This window comes from Sinohyriopsis cumingii, chromosome 1 (assembly GCF_028554795.1).
Source record: "Sinohyriopsis cumingii isolate HCF-2022 chromosome 1, ASM2855479v2, whole genome shotgun sequence".
In the NCBI taxonomy this organism is placed as follows: Eukaryota; Metazoa; Mollusca; class Bivalvia; order Unionida; family Unionidae; genus Sinohyriopsis; species Sinohyriopsis cumingii.
The window spans coordinates 20,397,787-20,417,626 of NC_142961.1; the positions used below are offsets into that span (position 1 = coordinate 20,397,787).

Sequence of the window (19,840 nt, forward strand, 5' to 3'; positions counted from 1 at the left end):
AATTTTTAAATGTCATTTTGTATTCACTTTTTGTATGATGTTCTTACACTGGAAAACTGCACTTCTCATTGCATGATGACTTTTAAATTGTCTGCCCTTCTCATTGCATGATGGCTTTTAAATTGTCTGCCCTTCATTTTGCATGATGGCTTTTAAATTGTCTGCACTTCTGTAAATGTTTGATAATGGGATTCAGCTTAAAAAATCACTTGATACAATGTTACAGCTAGAAGTTTGGATGCTGTACTCATCTAGGAAGTCTGTCACAATGGCAGATTTATGTATCTGTGTCCTGTCATGGAGTAAATAGATACAGAGGATGCTGGTGGACAGATGGACAGTTTGGTTGTGTTCCACAAATTTTGCAACACATTGGAGGCATGCAGATGTCCACTGACACCAACAGAGTAAGGCACAGATAGGTAGTTTAGTTGTGTTCCCATTTTTAGCAATGCATTGCAGGCATGAAGAGTAGTTTGGTAGTGTTCTACAACTTTGGCAACACATTAGAGGCATGCAGATGTCCACTGACACCAACAGAGTAAGGCACAGATAGGTAGTTTAGTTGTGTTCCACAGTTTTGGCAATGCATTGGAGGCTTGAAGAGGTCCACTTACACCACTAGAGTAAGGCAAAAATGGGTAGATTAGTAATGTTCTACAACTTTGACAACACATTAGAGGCATGCAGATCTCCTCTGTCACCAGCAGAGAAAGGTACAGGTGCAAGTACCAGGACAACTGCGTCTTTTGGATAAAAAATAATACATATAAAACTCTTGACAGTCCAACTGTATCAAGTGGTTATGCTGGTTTTCTCCACTTTAAACTTTATTATTTTCTTAAATCAGGTTTGAAATCAATGTTTGAAATCAGTGTTTGAAGTCAGTGTTTGAAATCAGTGTTTGAAGTCAGTGTTTGAAATCAGTGTTTGAAATCAGTGTTTGAAATCAGTGTTTGAAGTCAGTGTTTGAAGTCAGTTTGAAATCAGTGTTTGAAATCAGTGTTTGAAATCAGTGTTTGAAATCAGTGTTTGAAGTCAGTGTTTGAAGTCAGTGTTTGAAGTCAGTGTTTGAAATCAGTGTTTGAAATCAGTGTTTGAAGTCAGTGTTTGAAGTCAGTTTGAAATCAGATGCAATCTGCCAAACCACAGTTTGTTTAGAAACAATTTTAAACAGAGCTATTGATGAGAATGTAATGGACCATAGGTCACAGTGTAAGATCAGTTAGACATAGAGCAAGGTTAATGTAATGGACCATAGGCCATAGTATAAGATCAGTTAGACATAGAGCAAGGTTAATGTAATGGACCATAGGCCATAGTATAAGATCAGTTAGACATAGAGCAAGGTTAATGTAATGGACCCTAGGTCACAGTATAAGATCAGTTAGACATAGAGCAAGGTTAATGTAACGGACCCTAGGTCACAGTATAAGATCAGTTAGACATAGAGCAAGGTTAATGTAATGGACCCTAGGTCACAGTATAAGATCAGTTAGACATACAGCTGGGTGAATGTAATGGACCCTAGGTCATAGTATAAGATCAGTTAGACATACAGCTGGGTGAGCTAAATGGACCCTAGGCCATAGTATAAGATCAGTTAGACATACAGCTGGGTGAGCTAAATGGACCCTAAGCCATAGTATAAGATCAGTTAGACACACAGCTGGGTGAGCTAAATACCAAGTGGTAACTATAACAAACACAAAAAAAACAAACCCACTGTTACAAAAGATGTACATGTGTCAATCTCCACTATCAAACCAGTTATAAAAGATATTATTTTAAGAATCTCCACTCAGGATTGTGTTTCTCCATAGGAGTTTGATTTTGATAAGGTCATGGGAAAATACATTGTCCATGCATCAGGATTATATTCCAGTCATATCTAGTTACTTGTTCTCATTGTTTTCTTGTCATTTTGTAATCAAAACATGATAGCAGGCATCATGGAATTTATGTACCAAATAGCTTAAATCATATTTCATTACCTGCTATGCAAGTTTTATGGCTTCTAGAAAGGACCCTGTAGTTTCTTATGGAATATTTATTGGACTGTCATTGGCCGAAAGAGCAAGAGTGATAGAGCTAGTTAATAGCTTCAGAATTCATGACACTGAAATCAGCAAGTGCAATAAAAAATTTAGACAATCCAGTTCTATCAGCCTAACTTTCAAATTAGATCAACTTTGGGTACAATGGGAAATCACTCTCACTTAAAACATGTGTCCTGTGACTACCGGTAAGTAAGAGCTATCTCCCCTCTTGCAAGATGTCTCACATAAATGTTTAGAAGTATTTGATTAACAATGTGAGAAATATATTCATGAGTACTAAAATAAATTAGAAACTGCACACATTAAAGACACTCATTAAAAAGAGGGAAATTTTAAATTTATGTTTTGACAGAAAATATATACTAACTAGTGACTGCAACCCCCCAAAAAATATGATACTTTGATGTTGAAATTATATTCATTTAATTCCTAAGCAAAATACACTAATGGTAAAATAGATTTACCTGTAGGAGTATTAGTCTTCAAATGTTACACAGGACCTTATTCACACAAATTATAAAATTTAATTTTTCTCTCAAAATCCAACATGTTGATTGATGGTTTCCATATTTCAGTGTCAAAAAATATAAAACAACCATACCAACTTGAAATTGTCTCAAATTTCAACAGATTACAGCCATTAGATCTTTCCCTTGAAAGACAAAATACCTGTTATTGTTTGAAAATATTTTTTTACTATCATATAAAATCTAAGACAAACCTTCATGTGACGTTTGCAACTAAGGGGGAAAACTCTTACAGGTATAACAACAGCTTTGTTAATGGTCAAAAACTGACACAAACTTCAGCTATGAAAAATTCAAAACACTATAATATTGAAAAGATTTAAAATTTTATTTATAAAATTGAGAACATTTAGACCATTGTAACTGATATTTGACTAATAATATTTATTCCTTCTTCCTTTAAAAAATGATCAACAGACGCAATGATGTCATGTCAACTTAGTCCCATGCAGGTGTCATTTTACTCAAAACATAAAAAAGATTAAAAAAGAGAAAATAAGGCAAATATGGGCAAGTAAAATTCATTAAAGCTTCCAAAAAGTTATTTACTAATTTCATTGACAATCAATTCAAACTGAGCTGACATATCAGAAATGAAACACTGTCTTTGCAATTGATTGCCCTAGAAACCAAATACAGTTGCTGCAGAGACCATGGTCTAACTGGAACACAATGTTTATGAACCATTTAATGAGAAAACTAGATTCATATTTGTACAACATGTACCTCCTCACTAGAAACCATAAATTCTAACTCAAAAGAGTTAAAAATGTCTAAAATGGCATTAAACTCTAATCTTATCATTTATACGTGCATACAAAAATGCCTACTTAATTTTATCTGCCTGCCTTAAATGGCTTTTACTTTATTGTGCTAAGATGTTATTCTGAAAAAAAGACTAACTTCCTAAAATTAAACAAGAGTCCCTCAAAGGGACTTACACTTCATTGTCTGAAAAGAATTTCCAGGAATTCAAGATAAGACAACTGCTGAGTGCTGAAAGCATCTCTGATATTCTTGAGCAATAAGATTTTCAAATCAACCACCATGGCAGCACTATTGGAGATTGACACCATTTTTCATTTAGGACAGGGGTGTCCCAACTATTTTGTTTGGGGACCAAAACATATAAAATGCTTTAGGTCACAAGCCACATGAGCAAGAAGTTCCTTATTAATAGTTATACATATTAATTAAAATGCATATTTTCAAAAGGCCTACATACATGGCCATGTACTGCACAATGTGAAGGACAAGGATGCATGTGGCCCATGGGTCATGAGCTGGACATGCCCACAATGTGAAGGACAAGGATGCATGTGGCCCATGGGTCATGAGCTGGACATACCCACAATGTGAAGGATAAGGATGCATGTGGCCCATGGGTCATGAGTTGGACATGCCCACAATGTGAAGGATAAGGATGCATGTGGCCCATGGGTCATGAGTTGGACATGCCCACAATGTGAAGGACAAAGATGCATGTGGCCCATGGGTCATGAGCTGGACATGCCCACAATGTGAAGGACAAGGATGCATGTGGCCCATGGGTCATGAGCTGGACATGCCCACAATGTGAAGGACGAGGATGCATGTGGCCCATGGGTCATGAGCTGGACATGCCCACAATGTGAAGGACAAGGATGCATGTGGCCCATGGGTCATGAGCTGGACATGCCCACAATGTGAACGACAAGGATGCATGTGGCCCATGGGTCATGAGCTGGACATGCCCACAATGTGAAGGATAAGGATACATGTGGCCCATGGGTCATGAGCTGGACATGCCCACAATGTGAAGGACAAGGATGCATGTGGCCCATGGGTCATGAGCTGGACATGCCATTTTAAGACAAACTAGACACCATCAGAAGATTTATTGTGAAGACTCCATATAAAGATGACCATTCATTTAGGAGAATTAGTGACAAGATTTCAATATGCTCATTGTGGCAGCCATATTGAATGTTTGCAGTGAACAAATTTCATTTAGGACCAGCTAGATATCATAAGTTCTTTTGGTCAGAACCATATGTTGACATGACCATCAATTCTAGAAGAATGGTGATAACAAGGTTTTCAAGATGCCTTTTTTATAGTAGCCATATTGGATGTCAGATCGGCACCATTTTCATTTAATACCAACTTGACATTTGACATATTAAGAAGCCTTGTGGTGAAAACCCTATGTTGATTTTCAATGATTTGGTCCATCCATCCTAATTATTTGGTCCACCCATCTTAATGGTTGGTCCACCCATCTTGATGCTTGGTCCATCCAGCTGAATGACTGGTAAATCCATCTCAATGATTTGGTAAATCCATGTCAATGATTTAGTCCATCCATCTCAATTATTAGTCCATCCATCCCAATGATTGGTTCCATCATCTCAGTGATTGATCCATTCAAGTGAATGACTGGTCCATACATCTAAGTGATTGGTTCATCCGTCTCAAGAAACTTGTTAGTAAGATTTTGTATGAATACATGACTGATTATATGACAACATGACAGATTATATGAAGACATGACTGATTATATGAAGACATGACTGATTATATGAAGACATGACTGATTATATGATAACATGACTAATTATGATAACCTGACAGATTATATGATAACCTGACAGATTATATGAAAACATGACATGATAACCTGACAGATTATATGAAAACATGACTGATTATATGTAAATGTGACTGATTATATGGCAGCATGACAGATTATATAAAGACATGACTGATGATATAAAGACATGATCAACTTTTGATCTTCTCATCAAACACTAAAAATGACCAATCAAAAACCATCCCAATCAGTTTTCTGCATACCACCTGTACAGTCTGAATGGTAGGAAGGACATCAGGTGCATAGGACACAAGCAAGCAGTTGACAGCAAGTTGAACTGCTGAAGACTTCATAGATCTAGTGTGTATTTAAGTGGCAACTATATACATATCTGGCATGGAGTGGATATGAACAGGGGACCTCCATTCCTGAATCACTTTTTCAAAAAAAGATTTAACATCCCTCGTAATATAAAAGCTGAAAATGGTCAAACAAGTTGTTTAGAAATACTGTATTTGTGTTCAGTGCTCTCCAAGGAAGAAAGATTGTATGCCAATGGATTAGCTGGATGCATTTATGGAAGAGATATTTTATACACAGCACTTTGATAATACCCTGGAGAGAGATATACGATCTATATTAATGTCTGGTTTTAAAGCTTTTTTATAATACATATTGACTCATATAACTTTAAAATATTTGCAAAGGGATTAAAAGATTGCATTAAATATGTGTAGAATGGTGAATAATAACTGAATTAGCCTTGTAAATCAGCAATAGGAGAATTCCTCTTCATAGTGATCCTTTTATCTGCCTGGAACAGTGTTAAATACAGGTACACAGGAATTGTAAATTTTATGCATAAATTTATATCTTTGAAGAAATACCAAGTACATGTCAACAGGTGCCTGGCAATCAAGACAAACAAACAAATCAGTATTGCCCTCTACTTTATCGTACATATACAAGTGTAAATGATGAAATAATCAAAGATATGTATAAACAACAATTTGATAATATTCTTAAACATTTCATGATGAATGCTTCTATTTATATATTCATTTCCAATATGATCCCTTTATATAACATATTTGTACATCAGTGCTGTCCAACCCATGGCCCGCGGGTTGATTTTGAAATGGCCCGCCAGAGCTGAAGCAGCTATATAGTCATTGCTTTTCAGTTTTTTGCTGCAGCCCTTGGCTTCAACAAAAACATTTTTCAGTGGCTCATGCTGCCAAAAAGGTTGGACAGCACTGGTGTACATATATATATTGAGAGTATAATGCAATTCTGCACAACATGTTTTTCTAAATGTAGCTTCTGTGTCCTAAGAATCTTTAATTTTTGTTGTCCTGAAGTTATCGTTACAAACTAAGTAATATTTAATTTTTGTTGTCTGAAGTTATCATTACAAACTAAGTAATATTTAATTTTTGTTGTCCTGAAGTTATCATTACAAACTAAGTAATATTTAATTTTTGTTGTCCTGAAGTTATCATTACAAACTAAGTAATATTTAATTTTTGTTGTCCTGAAGTTATCATTACAAGCTAAGTAATATTTAATTTTTGTTGTCCTGAAGTTATCATTACAAACTAAGTAATATTTTTTTCACTTAGCTTCAATTTCTAAAGTGCATATCTACATACTCACTTTGTGTTATGAACGTTAAAATTAAAAAATTTTCACATTAATGCATTAAAAAATGATACCCACTTTTCATCATGCATAATGAATTTTGATACAACAAAAGCATACCAAGCCAGATATGCAAAGATTGCCCACCCTGCCATCATCTCTCACATTGGCTGTCTTTCTGTATGTACTGTATTGTTTGTTCTCTCACAGTGTCTGTCTTACTGTATGTACTTTATTGTTTCTTGTGTAAGCTATACCAGATATGCATGGATTGCCCACGCTGCCATAGATTCATCTCTCACAGTGGCTGTCTTTCTGTATGTACTGTATTGTTTCTTGTGTAAGCTATACCAGATATGCATAGATTGCCCATGCTGCCATCATCTCTCACAGTGGCCGTCTTTCTGTATGTACTGTATTGTTTCTTGTGTATGCTATACCAGATATGCATAGATTGCCCACGCTGCCATCATCTCTCACAGTGGCTGTCTTTCTGTATGTACTGTATTGTTTCTTGTGTAAGCTATACCAGATATGCATAGATTGCCCACGCTGCCATCATCTCTCACAGTGTCTGTCTTTCTGTATGTACTGTATTGCTTCTTGTGTAAGCTATACCAGATATGTATAGATTGCTCATGCTGCCATCATCTCTCACATTGGCTGTCTTTCTGTGTGTACTGTATTATTTGTTGTGTACGCTATACCAGTGAATCAATGCCTGTTATTTCAAATAGCACCACTTCTTTTCATTTTTGTTCCATTTTTCCATTATACTGTATGTTTTAATTAGTACTGTTACTTCCAAATTAATTACTGATTATTATAATAAATATTTATGTGTGCTATGTATTTACTATGATTTATATATGCATTTAATACATGAAAGAATATTTCTTAGAAAAGCCAAACTGATGAATAAAGTATCCAGAAAAACCATTCCTGTCAATCTAAGCAATATCTTTCACCAAAGAGACGCTGATGTTACTCCAAATTTATGTTCCATAAGAAGTAAAAATGACATTATACCAAGGCCAAAGAAGGAATTGTTAAAAAAAAGTTTTCAATATACTGGTCCACTGGTATGGAACAACATTCCTAGTGAGGCTCCTAGCATTTCTTTTTTTTTTATAATCAATGTCTCAAATGGATGAAATCTTTGGACAATTGAACAGTTCTAGTACAAGAAATACTGCCTGCTTTTCTGTAATTTGGCATCGATTTCACAGTTGAATTTTTCAATGCAGGACAATATTTTATATATGTTTATGTGTTCACAGATGCCTGTGCATATGTTCCAGGCTTGATCCTTTGATTTTTAAAATCACTTATTTAGTGTCAAGCCAGACTCTTCACATCATGTTGTATATACTGTATATATTGTACACAACAGATAGAAGGCCTCAAGGTAGATTAGTTCTGTAACTAACTGAGTTACCTTCTCTAAATAAAGACTTTATTATTATTATTATCATTATTATTATTATTATTATTATTATTATTATTATTATTATTATCTTAGACATCTATCTCTAATTATTGCCTTTAAATTAATGGGAAATTCATTTTCGATTAACAAATTTTCACTTAACAAATGATTTTCAAAGAATACATCCTGTTCATAAAACAAGGAGTTCCTGTATTGCATTAAGGTACCTAATGACATCAAAATCATTTCAGTGTTAAATTGGTGAAGAATTTTTTTTCAAATTTAAAGTTGTGCCCACATATTCAACGCACTAATACAAACTCTTCTCCTCATTTTCAAAATATTTGGTCTTGTTATTAATTTATTTCCCACCTGGTCTATTGTCCAATATCAGAGAAGTTTTGTGGGAGAGTAATACCCCCTTCACCTATAAAAGCTACCAAGTCAACTTACAATTAAGAAGTCATTATCCAGAAATCCTATGTACTCTGATGAAATTAACAGATATTTATGGCAGTGCCAACCTTCAAGAAACTCCAAATGTTTATCAAATTAGTACAAAAAGAACAACCACACATATGTATTCTGTCGTTTATATGCTCTCTTGGAAATAAGTACATATACTATATTTTGTCATGTGTATATTATTATTTGTACGACCAAAGTACTTTAAGTCTGTAGACAATCATTGATTGTTAAACTTACTCTGTCATAGGTGAGACAGTTTTCAACAAGATTCCTGTTTTCCACTAAATCAAAGGATACTGTACTGTTATCAATCAGACATGAAGAAGTTCTTTTGAATTAATACTTTATTTATAATTGGCTGATTTCTGATTGCCAAATCTCAAGATGCCATGGTAATATTAAATTCCAGCATAAATAAAGTTTGGGTTTTAATAGAATGATATAAAGTTAATCTTCAAACCAAAGTAAAATTTATGGGGAGGGGGGAAAACTGGGAGTCATTTTGTTTTCTTTGTTAGTAATGACTAAAATATATTGATAAAGTAGAAATTTTGAAGATAAAATTATGCATATGTTCAATCAAGCAAAGAATTTCAGTACTTTAGGATACGGTTTTTCAAAAGCCTTAAAGAAATCAATCAAAAGAGAAGTGGGTATTTTCCAAATATTCTTTCAGGAGAAACATATTTTGCAAACATCACAGAAGTATGAAAAAAAGCATCCTGACAAATTGCAGGACTCATCTATACTCACCGCATCTTCAATAAACACTTCAGGTGGATCTGCAAATGAGAAAACAATTTTGGTTAGGGCAAAATGTAGATGAAGAAAGTAGTCCACTCTGTGTTCTGTTAGAAGATTGGCATATCTGAATCACCATAATTATCTACCAATAACCCATTGCTTGATGAAAAACCCATTGCTAGATGAAAAACCCATTGCTATATGATAAACCCATTGCTTGATGAAAAACCCATTGCTTGATGAAAAACCCATTGCTAGATGATAAAACCATTGCTAGATGATAAAACCATTGCTTGATGAAAAACCCATTGCTAGATGAAAAACCATTGCTAGATGATAAAACCATTGCTAGATGATAAAACCATTGCTAGATGATAAAACCATTGCTTGATGAAAAACCCATTGCTAGATGAAAAACCATTGCTAGATCATAAAACCATTGCTAGATGATAAAACCATTGCTAGATGATAAAACCATTGCTAGATGATAAAACCATTGTTAGATGATAAACCCATTGCTTGATGAAAAACCCATTGCTTGATGAAAAACCCATTGCTAGATGATAAACCCATTGCTAGATGATAAAGCCATTGCTAGATGATAAAAGCATTGCTAGATGATAAAACCATTGCTAGATGATAAAACCATTGTTAGATGATAAACCCATTGCTTGATGAAAAACCCATTGCTTGATGAAAAACCCATTGCTAGATGATAAACCCATTGCTTGATGAAAAACCCATTGCTAGATGATAAACTCATTGATAGATGATTAGCCCATCACTATATTATAAATTCATTGCTACATGATAAGCCCATTGCTTGATGATAAACCCATTGCTTGATGAAAAACCCATTGCTTGATGAAAAACCCATTGCTAGATGATAAACCCATTGCTAGATGATAAAACCATTGCTAGATGATAAAACCATTGTTAGATGATAAGCCCATTGCTAGATGATAAACCGATTGCTAGATGATTAGCCCATCGCTAGATGATAAACCCACTGCTAGATGATGAACCCATCGCTAGATGATAAACCCATTGCTAGATGATGAACCCATCGCTAGATGATAAACCCACTGCTAGATGATGAACTTATTGCTATATGATAAACCCATTGCTAGATGATAAGCCCATCACTAGATGATAAACCCATCGCTAGATGATAAACCCATTGAAAGATGATAAACTCATTGATAGATGATTAGCCCATCACTATATTATAAATTCATTGCTACATGATAAGCCCATTGCTTGATGATAAACCCATTGCTAGATGATAAACCCATTGTTAGATGATAAACCCATTGTTAGATGATGAACTCATTGCTATATGATAAACCCATTGTTAGATGATAGACACATTGCTAAATGATAAACCCACTGCTAGATGATGAACTCATTGCTATATGATAAACCCATTGTTAGATGATAAACCCATTGCTAGATGATAAACCCATTTGTTAGATGATAAACCCATTGCTAGATGATAAACCCATTGCTAGATGATAAACCCACTGCTAGATGATGAATTCATTGCTATATGATAAACCCATTGCTATATGATAAACCCATTGTTATATGATAAACCCATTTGTTAGATGATAAACCCATTGCTAGATGATAAACCCACTGCTAGATGATGAACCCACTGCTATATGATAAACCCATTGCTAGATGATAAACCCACTGCTAGATGATGAACTCATTGCTATATGATAAACCCATTGCTAGATGATAAACCCATTTGTTAGATGATAAACCCATTGCTAGATGATAAACCCATTGCTAGATGATAAACCCACTGCTAGATGATGAACTCATTGCTATATGATAAACCCATTGTTAGATGATAAACCCACTGCTAGATGATGAACTCATTGCTATATGATAAAACCCATTGTTAGATGATAGACCCATTGCTAGATGATAAACCCACTGCTAGATGATAAACCCATTGCTTGATGATAAACCCATTGTTAGATGATAAACCCATTGCTATAAGATAAACCCATTGTTAGATTTTAAGCCCATTGCTAGATGATAAACCCATTGTTAGATGATAAACCCACTGCTAGATGATAAACATTTACAACTGATTTATGGCACCTTGCAACGTGTAGAAATGTTTTCTGGCCCTTTTTTACATGTACAAATGAATTCTGGTACTCTGCAACATGTACAAATGATTTCTGGCACTTTGCAACATTTACAAATGATTTCTGGCAATTTGCAACATTTACAAATGATTTCTGTCACTTTGGTGGCGCTATACAGTTTCGCATTTTGCATAGGGTTAGGATTTTAAAGAAAAAGAATTTCCCCGGCTTTCCTCACTGGTTATACTGGCTATTTAAAAAAGACCTTGTATATCTTAGGTATAATTAAAAGAACCTTTAATTCCCTTTATTTTGGTGTATGATTGATGGGTGTACTATGGGTTACAGAGTATACAGCTTGGCCCTACTTCAAATGTGCACTTTTCAAAAAAGTGCTAGCTCTACTTGGTCATTTTCACTTCCTGAACTTCAGAGGTAAATTGTATAAAAAAGAGCCAATAACTTTTTTTGCATTTTATATGTTTGGTAATTCATTCATTACACTTTCAGAAGCTGGTATTGTCTAGTCTGGCAAAATTCATTTTCCCTATTTTAATAGCTACTATGTATAGTGTACTTTAGACTAATTCAGGTTGATTTTTTTAACAGAAGGGAGCAATCATTTTAGTTAGCAGTGTGCTTAAATCATGTAAAATTTCCAAAAGTACAATATCCAAAGAAATATCATCCACATTACATTACTGTAGCATATAGGTATGCCAACATTCTCTCCACTGTGCATGTTTTAAATGCAAACTACTTCACCTTACATACATCACTCTCTCTAAAGTACATATTAATTGGTGAGCACCCCCTTTGCAACATTTACAAATGATTTCTGGCACTTTGCAACATGTACAAATGATTTCTGGCACTTCGCAACATTAACAAATGATTTCTGGCACTTTGCAGCATTTGCAAATGATTTCTGGCATTTTGAAACATGTACAAATGATTTCTGGCACTTTGTAACATTTACAAATGATTTCTGGCACTTTGCAACATTTACAAATGATTTCTGGCACTTTGCAAAATTTACAAATGATTTCTGGCACTTTGCAACATGTACAAATGATTTATGGCACTTTGCAACATTAACAAATGATTTCTGGCACTTTGCAGCATTTGCAAATGATTTCTGGCATTTTGAAACATGTACAAATGATTTCTGGCACTTTGTAACATTTACAAATGATTTCTGGCACTTTGCAAAATTTACAAATGATTTCTGGCACTTTGCAACATGTACAAATGATTTCTGGCACTTTGCAACATTAACAAATGATTTCTGGCACTTTGAAACATTTACAAATGATTTCTGGCACTTTGAAACATTTACAAATGATTTCTGGCACTTTGCAACATGTATAAATGATTTCTGCCACTTTGCAACATGTACAAATGATTTCTGGCACTTTGCAACATGTAAAAATGATTTCTCACTTTGGTTATTATTATCCTGTTCCATGTATGTGATACTTTGGGAAATTTCTTCATAGTATTTTGTTGTTTATTTTAAGAACATTTTCCAAGATATAAAAAGCATACATTGAAATATGTTTGTAATTTATGGGAATGCAAATGTTTGTCTTTAATTTATATACAGATAAAATTGTAATGCAAAATAAATGATTGAATTGTTGTCCTTTATGAAGAACCTCCTTTATAATGATGTGTCTGCAAAGTCAGGTTTTAATGAAGTTCTGAATTAGCTTCATGAGATTTCCATTTTTTTCTCGATTTGTTTTTTTTTGGAGGGTCATCTTCAAGAGTTTAAATAATGAAATCTTATAAATAGAAAGATACAGCATGCATGCACATGTACATTTAATAAGCAATGTTGGCCTTAAAGGCACCTGTACATTTGATAAGCAATACTGTCTTTAAAGACATGTGTACATTTGATAAGCAATACTGACTTTAAAGGCAGTTTGACATTTGATAAGCAATACTGACTTTAAAGGCAGTTGTACATTTGATAAGCAATGTTGGCCTTAAAGGAACCTGTGCATTTGATAAGCAATGTTGGCCTTCAAGGCACCTGTACATTTGATAAGCAATATTGGCTCTCAAGGTAATTGTACATTTGATAAGCAATGTTGGCCTTAAAGGCACCTGTACATTTGATAAGCAATACTGTCTTTAAAGACACCTGTACATTTGATAAGCAATACTGACTTTAAAGGCAGTTTGACATTTGATAAGCAATGTTGGCCTTAAAGGCACCTGTACATTTGATAAGCAATGTTGGCCTTAAAGGCACCTGTACATTTGATAAGCAATGTTGGCCTTAAAGGCACCTGTACATTTGATAAGCAATGTTGGCCTTAAAGGCACCTGTACATTTGATAAGCAATATTGGCTCTCAAGGCAATTGTACATTTGATAAGCAATACTGACTTTAAGGACACAAGAGTACAATGTAAATGGTTCTCTTTTCAATTAGTACAAGTTGTAGAATCAGCTATAATCATCAGTCTGATTTAGGTGAAAGTTGCTAAGAAAAAAAATTGCTGTGTGAATCTAAATAAGAACTGATTTTAGGAATGTATTTAAAAAATTTATTTTATGAATCTAATTAATAGTTTTTTTGAGGAAGGTGGTTGGAGATATTTGAGAGCATTCTAAACAAAACTTCAATTTTCTACTGCAGGATAGGACAATGTTAAATTGTTTGCAGTTTTCAAATCAGTCTCTCCCTTTCAAATCAATCTCTCCCTTTCAAATCAATTTCTCCCTTTCAAATGATTGCTTTTCCCAGACAATTAGACAGAATGAAATATTTTTTATCAGCAACTCACAACTGAACTCCACATAATCTCATTTGGGTTGTAGTTAAATAGTTTTATAGCAGTGTCGCATTTACGTCAACCTTGATCTGCAGGAAGATCACCTGTAGTTACCAAAGCAACTCCCCTCCATGTCAACCTTGATCTGCAGGAAGATCACCTGTAGTTACCAAAGCAACTCCCCTCCATGTCAACCTTGATCTGCAAACATGCAGGAAGATCACCTGTAGTTACCAAAGCAACTCCCCTCCATGTCAAATAGTCTGAACTCTGTCAGGAGATAATTTTTTACATTTAAAGTGGACCATAGCTCCACTATTTAAAAAGCATGTTCTATTGAATGATACCTGTAAGGATTACAAGGAAAAACATGCTTATATTGCATCCATAATAACATATTGAAAAGGTATAGAAATGTCAATTAAAACTTTCCAAATGGCTAGAATAGGCTTATTGAATTACAAGCCATTAGTTACTGGCATAAATAAGGCCATCTCTGGGAAACATGGGAATATCAACCTTCATTTTCCAGACATTTATAAGGGAATCTCAGGGAACAAAGTGTTCATTTTTATGGAACATATTTAGGATTTTCAGTTTAAAGAACAAGGTAACAGAGATCAATATTTTCAGTAAATAACAAGATAACAAGAATAAAGGAACCTCCCCATATCACTGAGAGAGCCTCAACAATGAATTCTTACTAATGACTAAATAAAATGTGCCTTTAACAAAGGTCAAGCTCACTGTGACAAAATTCCCAAGTTAAATTCTAAATATATAATTGTTTTCATGAAGAAATCCTACAGATTTAACCGTCTCATGTACAGTGATCCTTTTCTCATGTCAAAATCCTTTCAATGGTGTGACACTTGAAAAGTTTCAATTTAAATGTTTTGCTTTACCTGCACAAATCATACAGTCTTAAAATGAATAAATTGACAATCCACCAGAGGTGTTACCTGGTAGTCATCAAATAACTTTCAATCTTTCTTTTCAATCTGAAAAGGTATAATTGTATTCTTTCCTACTTGAATTTAACTGTCATACACATTTTGTTCATAGTCAATACTTGCATCCTTGAATTTAACTGTACATATACCTTTTTGTACATTGTCAAGTAGTGATGACCATATCAAGTTGCAAATACACTATTGTAGAATAAAGCAGCATTTTAATTGAATTATGAATTCTATTATTCTATGAAACTAATCTGACATCAGTTAAAAATTAATCTCTTCATATATATATATATATATATATATATATATATATATAACTAATCTCTTCATACATACATATATATATATATAATTAATCTCTTCATACATACATATATATACATGTAATCAATTGCTACATACATGAATACATACATGAATACATACATACATACATACATACTTACATACATACATAATACATACATACACACGTATATATATATATATATATATATATATATATATATATATATATATATATATATATATATATATATATATATATATATATATATATATATATTATAAAATAAGCAACACCAACATGTAGAGAGTGATCAAGATAGACAAAGAACTAGAAGAACGCAGAGATGAACTAAAAACTTTGATGAAAGGATAATGTGACTGGGTGGGACATCATGCTACATGTCTGCTACATGATGCCCAAGTGCTAGACATCACTATAAACTGCCACAATGCAGACATCGTAGCGATATGACTGAAAAATTTAAAAAGCTATGTTAAAAATCCAAATCACACACACACACTTCTTTTGTTTCCTAAATAAAAACTGCAGACTTTTCTTTTTCTTTTCTAATCAACAAGGTCACAGCTGCCATTGCAAATACCTTATGGCACCATCTTGGGTAAAGCCTCCATGTTTATAGCGGTTACCATAGTCCTACTGGTGTCTGCACTAAAATGAAGCCTAGCTCCCAAAAAGCAAACGTTTTCATTGCTTATGATTTCAATTGCAGAGATGAGGTGGTATTGTGACAATCGTGTATGGGAAACACACATACATGATCTTGTGCATGTCTCCCATACAGTGAACCTCAACCAGGCTGCACACACAAACACACACACACACCTTTATCTACTTGCTCCTTGCCTCACGACATCACTCACGAACTTAGCTAAAGTGGTTTCTTGTTGAAAATAATACCCAAGTCTAGGAGTATTTATTATTTAACCCCTATCCATTTACAAAGTATTTCTTGTGCATGCAATATATATTTTCATACCATACAATATCCTGATATTAAAGGGTTATATATTGTCAATTGCTGACACCAAGCATGATGGTTAAAGGGTTATATATTGTCAAATGCTAAGCCCATATTTAGTTGGGTAACTTTGTAATGTTAAATCATGTGTATTTAGTTGGGTTACTTTATAATGCTAAATCATGTGTATTTAGTTGGGTTACTTTGTAATGCTAATTCCTGTGTATTTAGTTGGGTTACTTTATAATGCTAATTCCTGTGTATTTAGTTGGGTTACTTTATAATGCTAATTCCTGCTTTAAGTTAGGTAACTTTGTAATGTTTATGGCACATGATATACATCTTAAAAAAACTGAGCTAAATGAGTAACTGCCCTGAGTCTCACTAAAACTGAGCCAAATGGGTAACAGCCTTGAGTCTCTTTACCATTAGATTGTGCCTGATCTCTGATGACACCATGGTTGTTTTTATCGGATTGTCTGTCTCTTTACCATTAGATTGTGCCTGATCTCTGATGACACCATGGTTGTTTTTATCAGATTGTCAGTCTCTTTACCATTAGATTGTGCCTGATCTCTGATGACACCATGGTTGTTTTTATTGGATTGTCTGTCTCTTTACCATTAGATTGTGCCTGATCTCTGATGACACCATGGTTGTTTTTATCGGATTATCTGTCTCTTTACCATTAGTCTACTTACTGGTGGGTTCATTTTCATTGCACTATTTTCAAACTGCAAAAATATTAACCTGCCATAACACTAAATAAATACCTACCTTAGCAAAAACTATATGTAGACTCTGGTTCTTTCAATAATACAAGCAAGTCAGTATAGTTTACATCAATTTAATTATCTTTCTTTTTCGTTTTTAATATTTCTCTGCCTTTCCCATATTTCCTATGTTGAAAAGATTTTCTTGGAACCAAATTTAATTTAAAGCATCAGTACTCACTGAAATGGTGACACTGGTTCATAATGTATGTACATGTATGTTGTAGCTATTTATGGCACATCAGTACAATAGTTACTATATAGTACCAGCTAAAGGTGACGTACAAAAAAGGTAAACATTACCTGCACAAACATTTATGAAGATAAACCCTTTGAAATAAATGAAAACCTCCAGTATCTTCAGCTGTGTTCCATTTTTACCTTTTTAATCTAACAGTCTCTATTATCTTCGGTTTCCCACTAACTGAATTAAGTTGTTTGTAAGATGTTGTTGTGACAAGCTGCCTGTCATTAAATGTCTTCCTGATTGGGTTGTCTTTTGGCTCCAGACTCCAATAAAAAAATAAGCTTCTAATTTCTTTAAGAATTAAGGGCACTCCATTGACTTTTTTTTATTCCCTGCCGACATCCATAAAACTATCTATGTTTCAGTTACCAGTCAGATTAAATGTCATCAAGTAAACAGTTTCATTAATAACATTTTATTTTCTTTCCAGTGTCCTGTTTGATCAAAATTCATTCCTGAATTCATGAACTACCAACATTTCCATATTTACTTGATGTAACCTCTATCCGAGCTTCGAAGAGCCCAGTATCTCCACAAACTGTAGCTGAACATGTGTTTATGTCACTGAGTGTGTTTTTCTGGGATCATGGGGAATTTTAAATATGTGTCTATTCTACATGCATCACATATTCAGATATATCAACTTTTAACATTTGCATTTTTTTTCTAAGCTAAAACCAGGATTTTCAAAATTTTAAATGCTATTTTTTTATCAGCTATGTGCATCATGTGGTGACATGCTGCCTTTCTGTATTTAGTGTTGACAAGCTGCCTTCCTGTATTTTTTCAGTTCCATGGCTTGAATATAATCCCAGAAGCGCTTTTAAATAAACTAGCTGCAAACATTATGTTATTTTTGTAGGAATATTTCTATAATTTTCATGCAAGGTAAGATGGCAATGTATATATGCAAATACATTATGAAAAAGGGCAATATCTGCATGTTTGATCCAATAGGCTTAGCCTTTCTTATGAAGAAGTTGAAAATAGGTTTTCCACTTTCTTGCAACAGAACCTACATCATTGATAGGGAAGTCAAAAATAATTTCAATACAGCATTTCATGAGGAATATTTCTTCCTAGGTTGATCCAAACTGATTCAGCCATTCTGTAGAAATAGAAAAGCAAATGTGACAGACAGACAGTGGATGAACAATGGACAGACTGACTATGGGTATATGACACAGAGACCTACACATAACCGTCAGCGTAAAGAACTAACAGTTGAATTTTCAAAATGCTCTCAAGTCCCCACCACACTAATTTACTTCAGACTAGAAAGATTTCTATATGACATGGATGCACTACTGATCAATATAATGCAAATGAAGGACAAAGCTTCATGCTGAAAAAAAGGGTCTCAAGTCCTTAATATTCTATATGATACGGATGACCCAATCAATATAATGCAAATGAAGGACAAAGCCTCGTGTCAAAATAAGGTCCACAACTCCTTAATATTCTATATGACATTGATACCCTGATCAATATAATGCAAATGAAGGACAAAGCCTCATGTCAAAATAAGGTCCATAACTCCTTAATATTCTATATGACATTGATACCCTAATCAATATAATGCAAATGAAGGACAAAGCCTCATGTCAAAATAAGGTCCACAACTCCTTAATATTCTATATGACATTGATGCCCTAATCAATATAATGCAAATGAAGGACAAAGCCTCGTGTCAAAATAAGGTCCATAACTCCTTAATATTCTATATGACATTGATGCCCTAATCAATATAATGCAAATGAAGGACAAAGCTTCATGTCAAAAAAGGGGCCATAACTCCTTAAAATTCTGTCTGAAAATGATATAGCTATCTTAACTGATAAGGATATGAAATTGCCAATGTCACTAAATGTATTTGATTAAAATAAATGACCTTCTATGACAGGCTGATTATGACAATTATCATAATAAAAATATGTTGCTTCTGGAACATGTCTTTTAAGTGGGAACAAAAATCTAAAATCAATAACATTGTAGCTTCTGACATTGTGACAGCTCTATAGTTGATAGGACTTTGCAAATATTGAGACAGAACCATGGAGCAAAGATAATATGTTAGATTTGATTGATATCGATCTTTGTGAGTGTGGGTAAGTTTTAGTGAAGCTATTGAAATCTATCCAGGATTTCCTATTTGATGTGATTTACTACTGCTTAACTCAGACTATTCAATTTTTGGGGTATAGGGATGCAGTCAAGCGTTTAGATCTACCCACAACTACTATTAAAACATATCA

General features: G+C 33.9%; 1 protein-coding gene across 1 annotated transcript in view; it reads right to left on the reverse strand.

The window, feature by feature from the left end:
- The window catches only part of LOC149806521 (regulator of G protein signaling 22-like), a 201,709-nt gene that overhangs the window by 161,646 nt on the left and 20,223 nt on the right, over nucleotides 1–19,840 (reverse strand). The window contains exon 2 of the mRNA XM_089954185.1: nucleotides 9,451–9,479. Coding sequence (XP_089810311.1) covers nucleotides 9,451–9,479 — 29 coding nt within the window. The remainder of the gene's footprint in view (nucleotides 1–9,450; nucleotides 9,480–19,840) is intronic.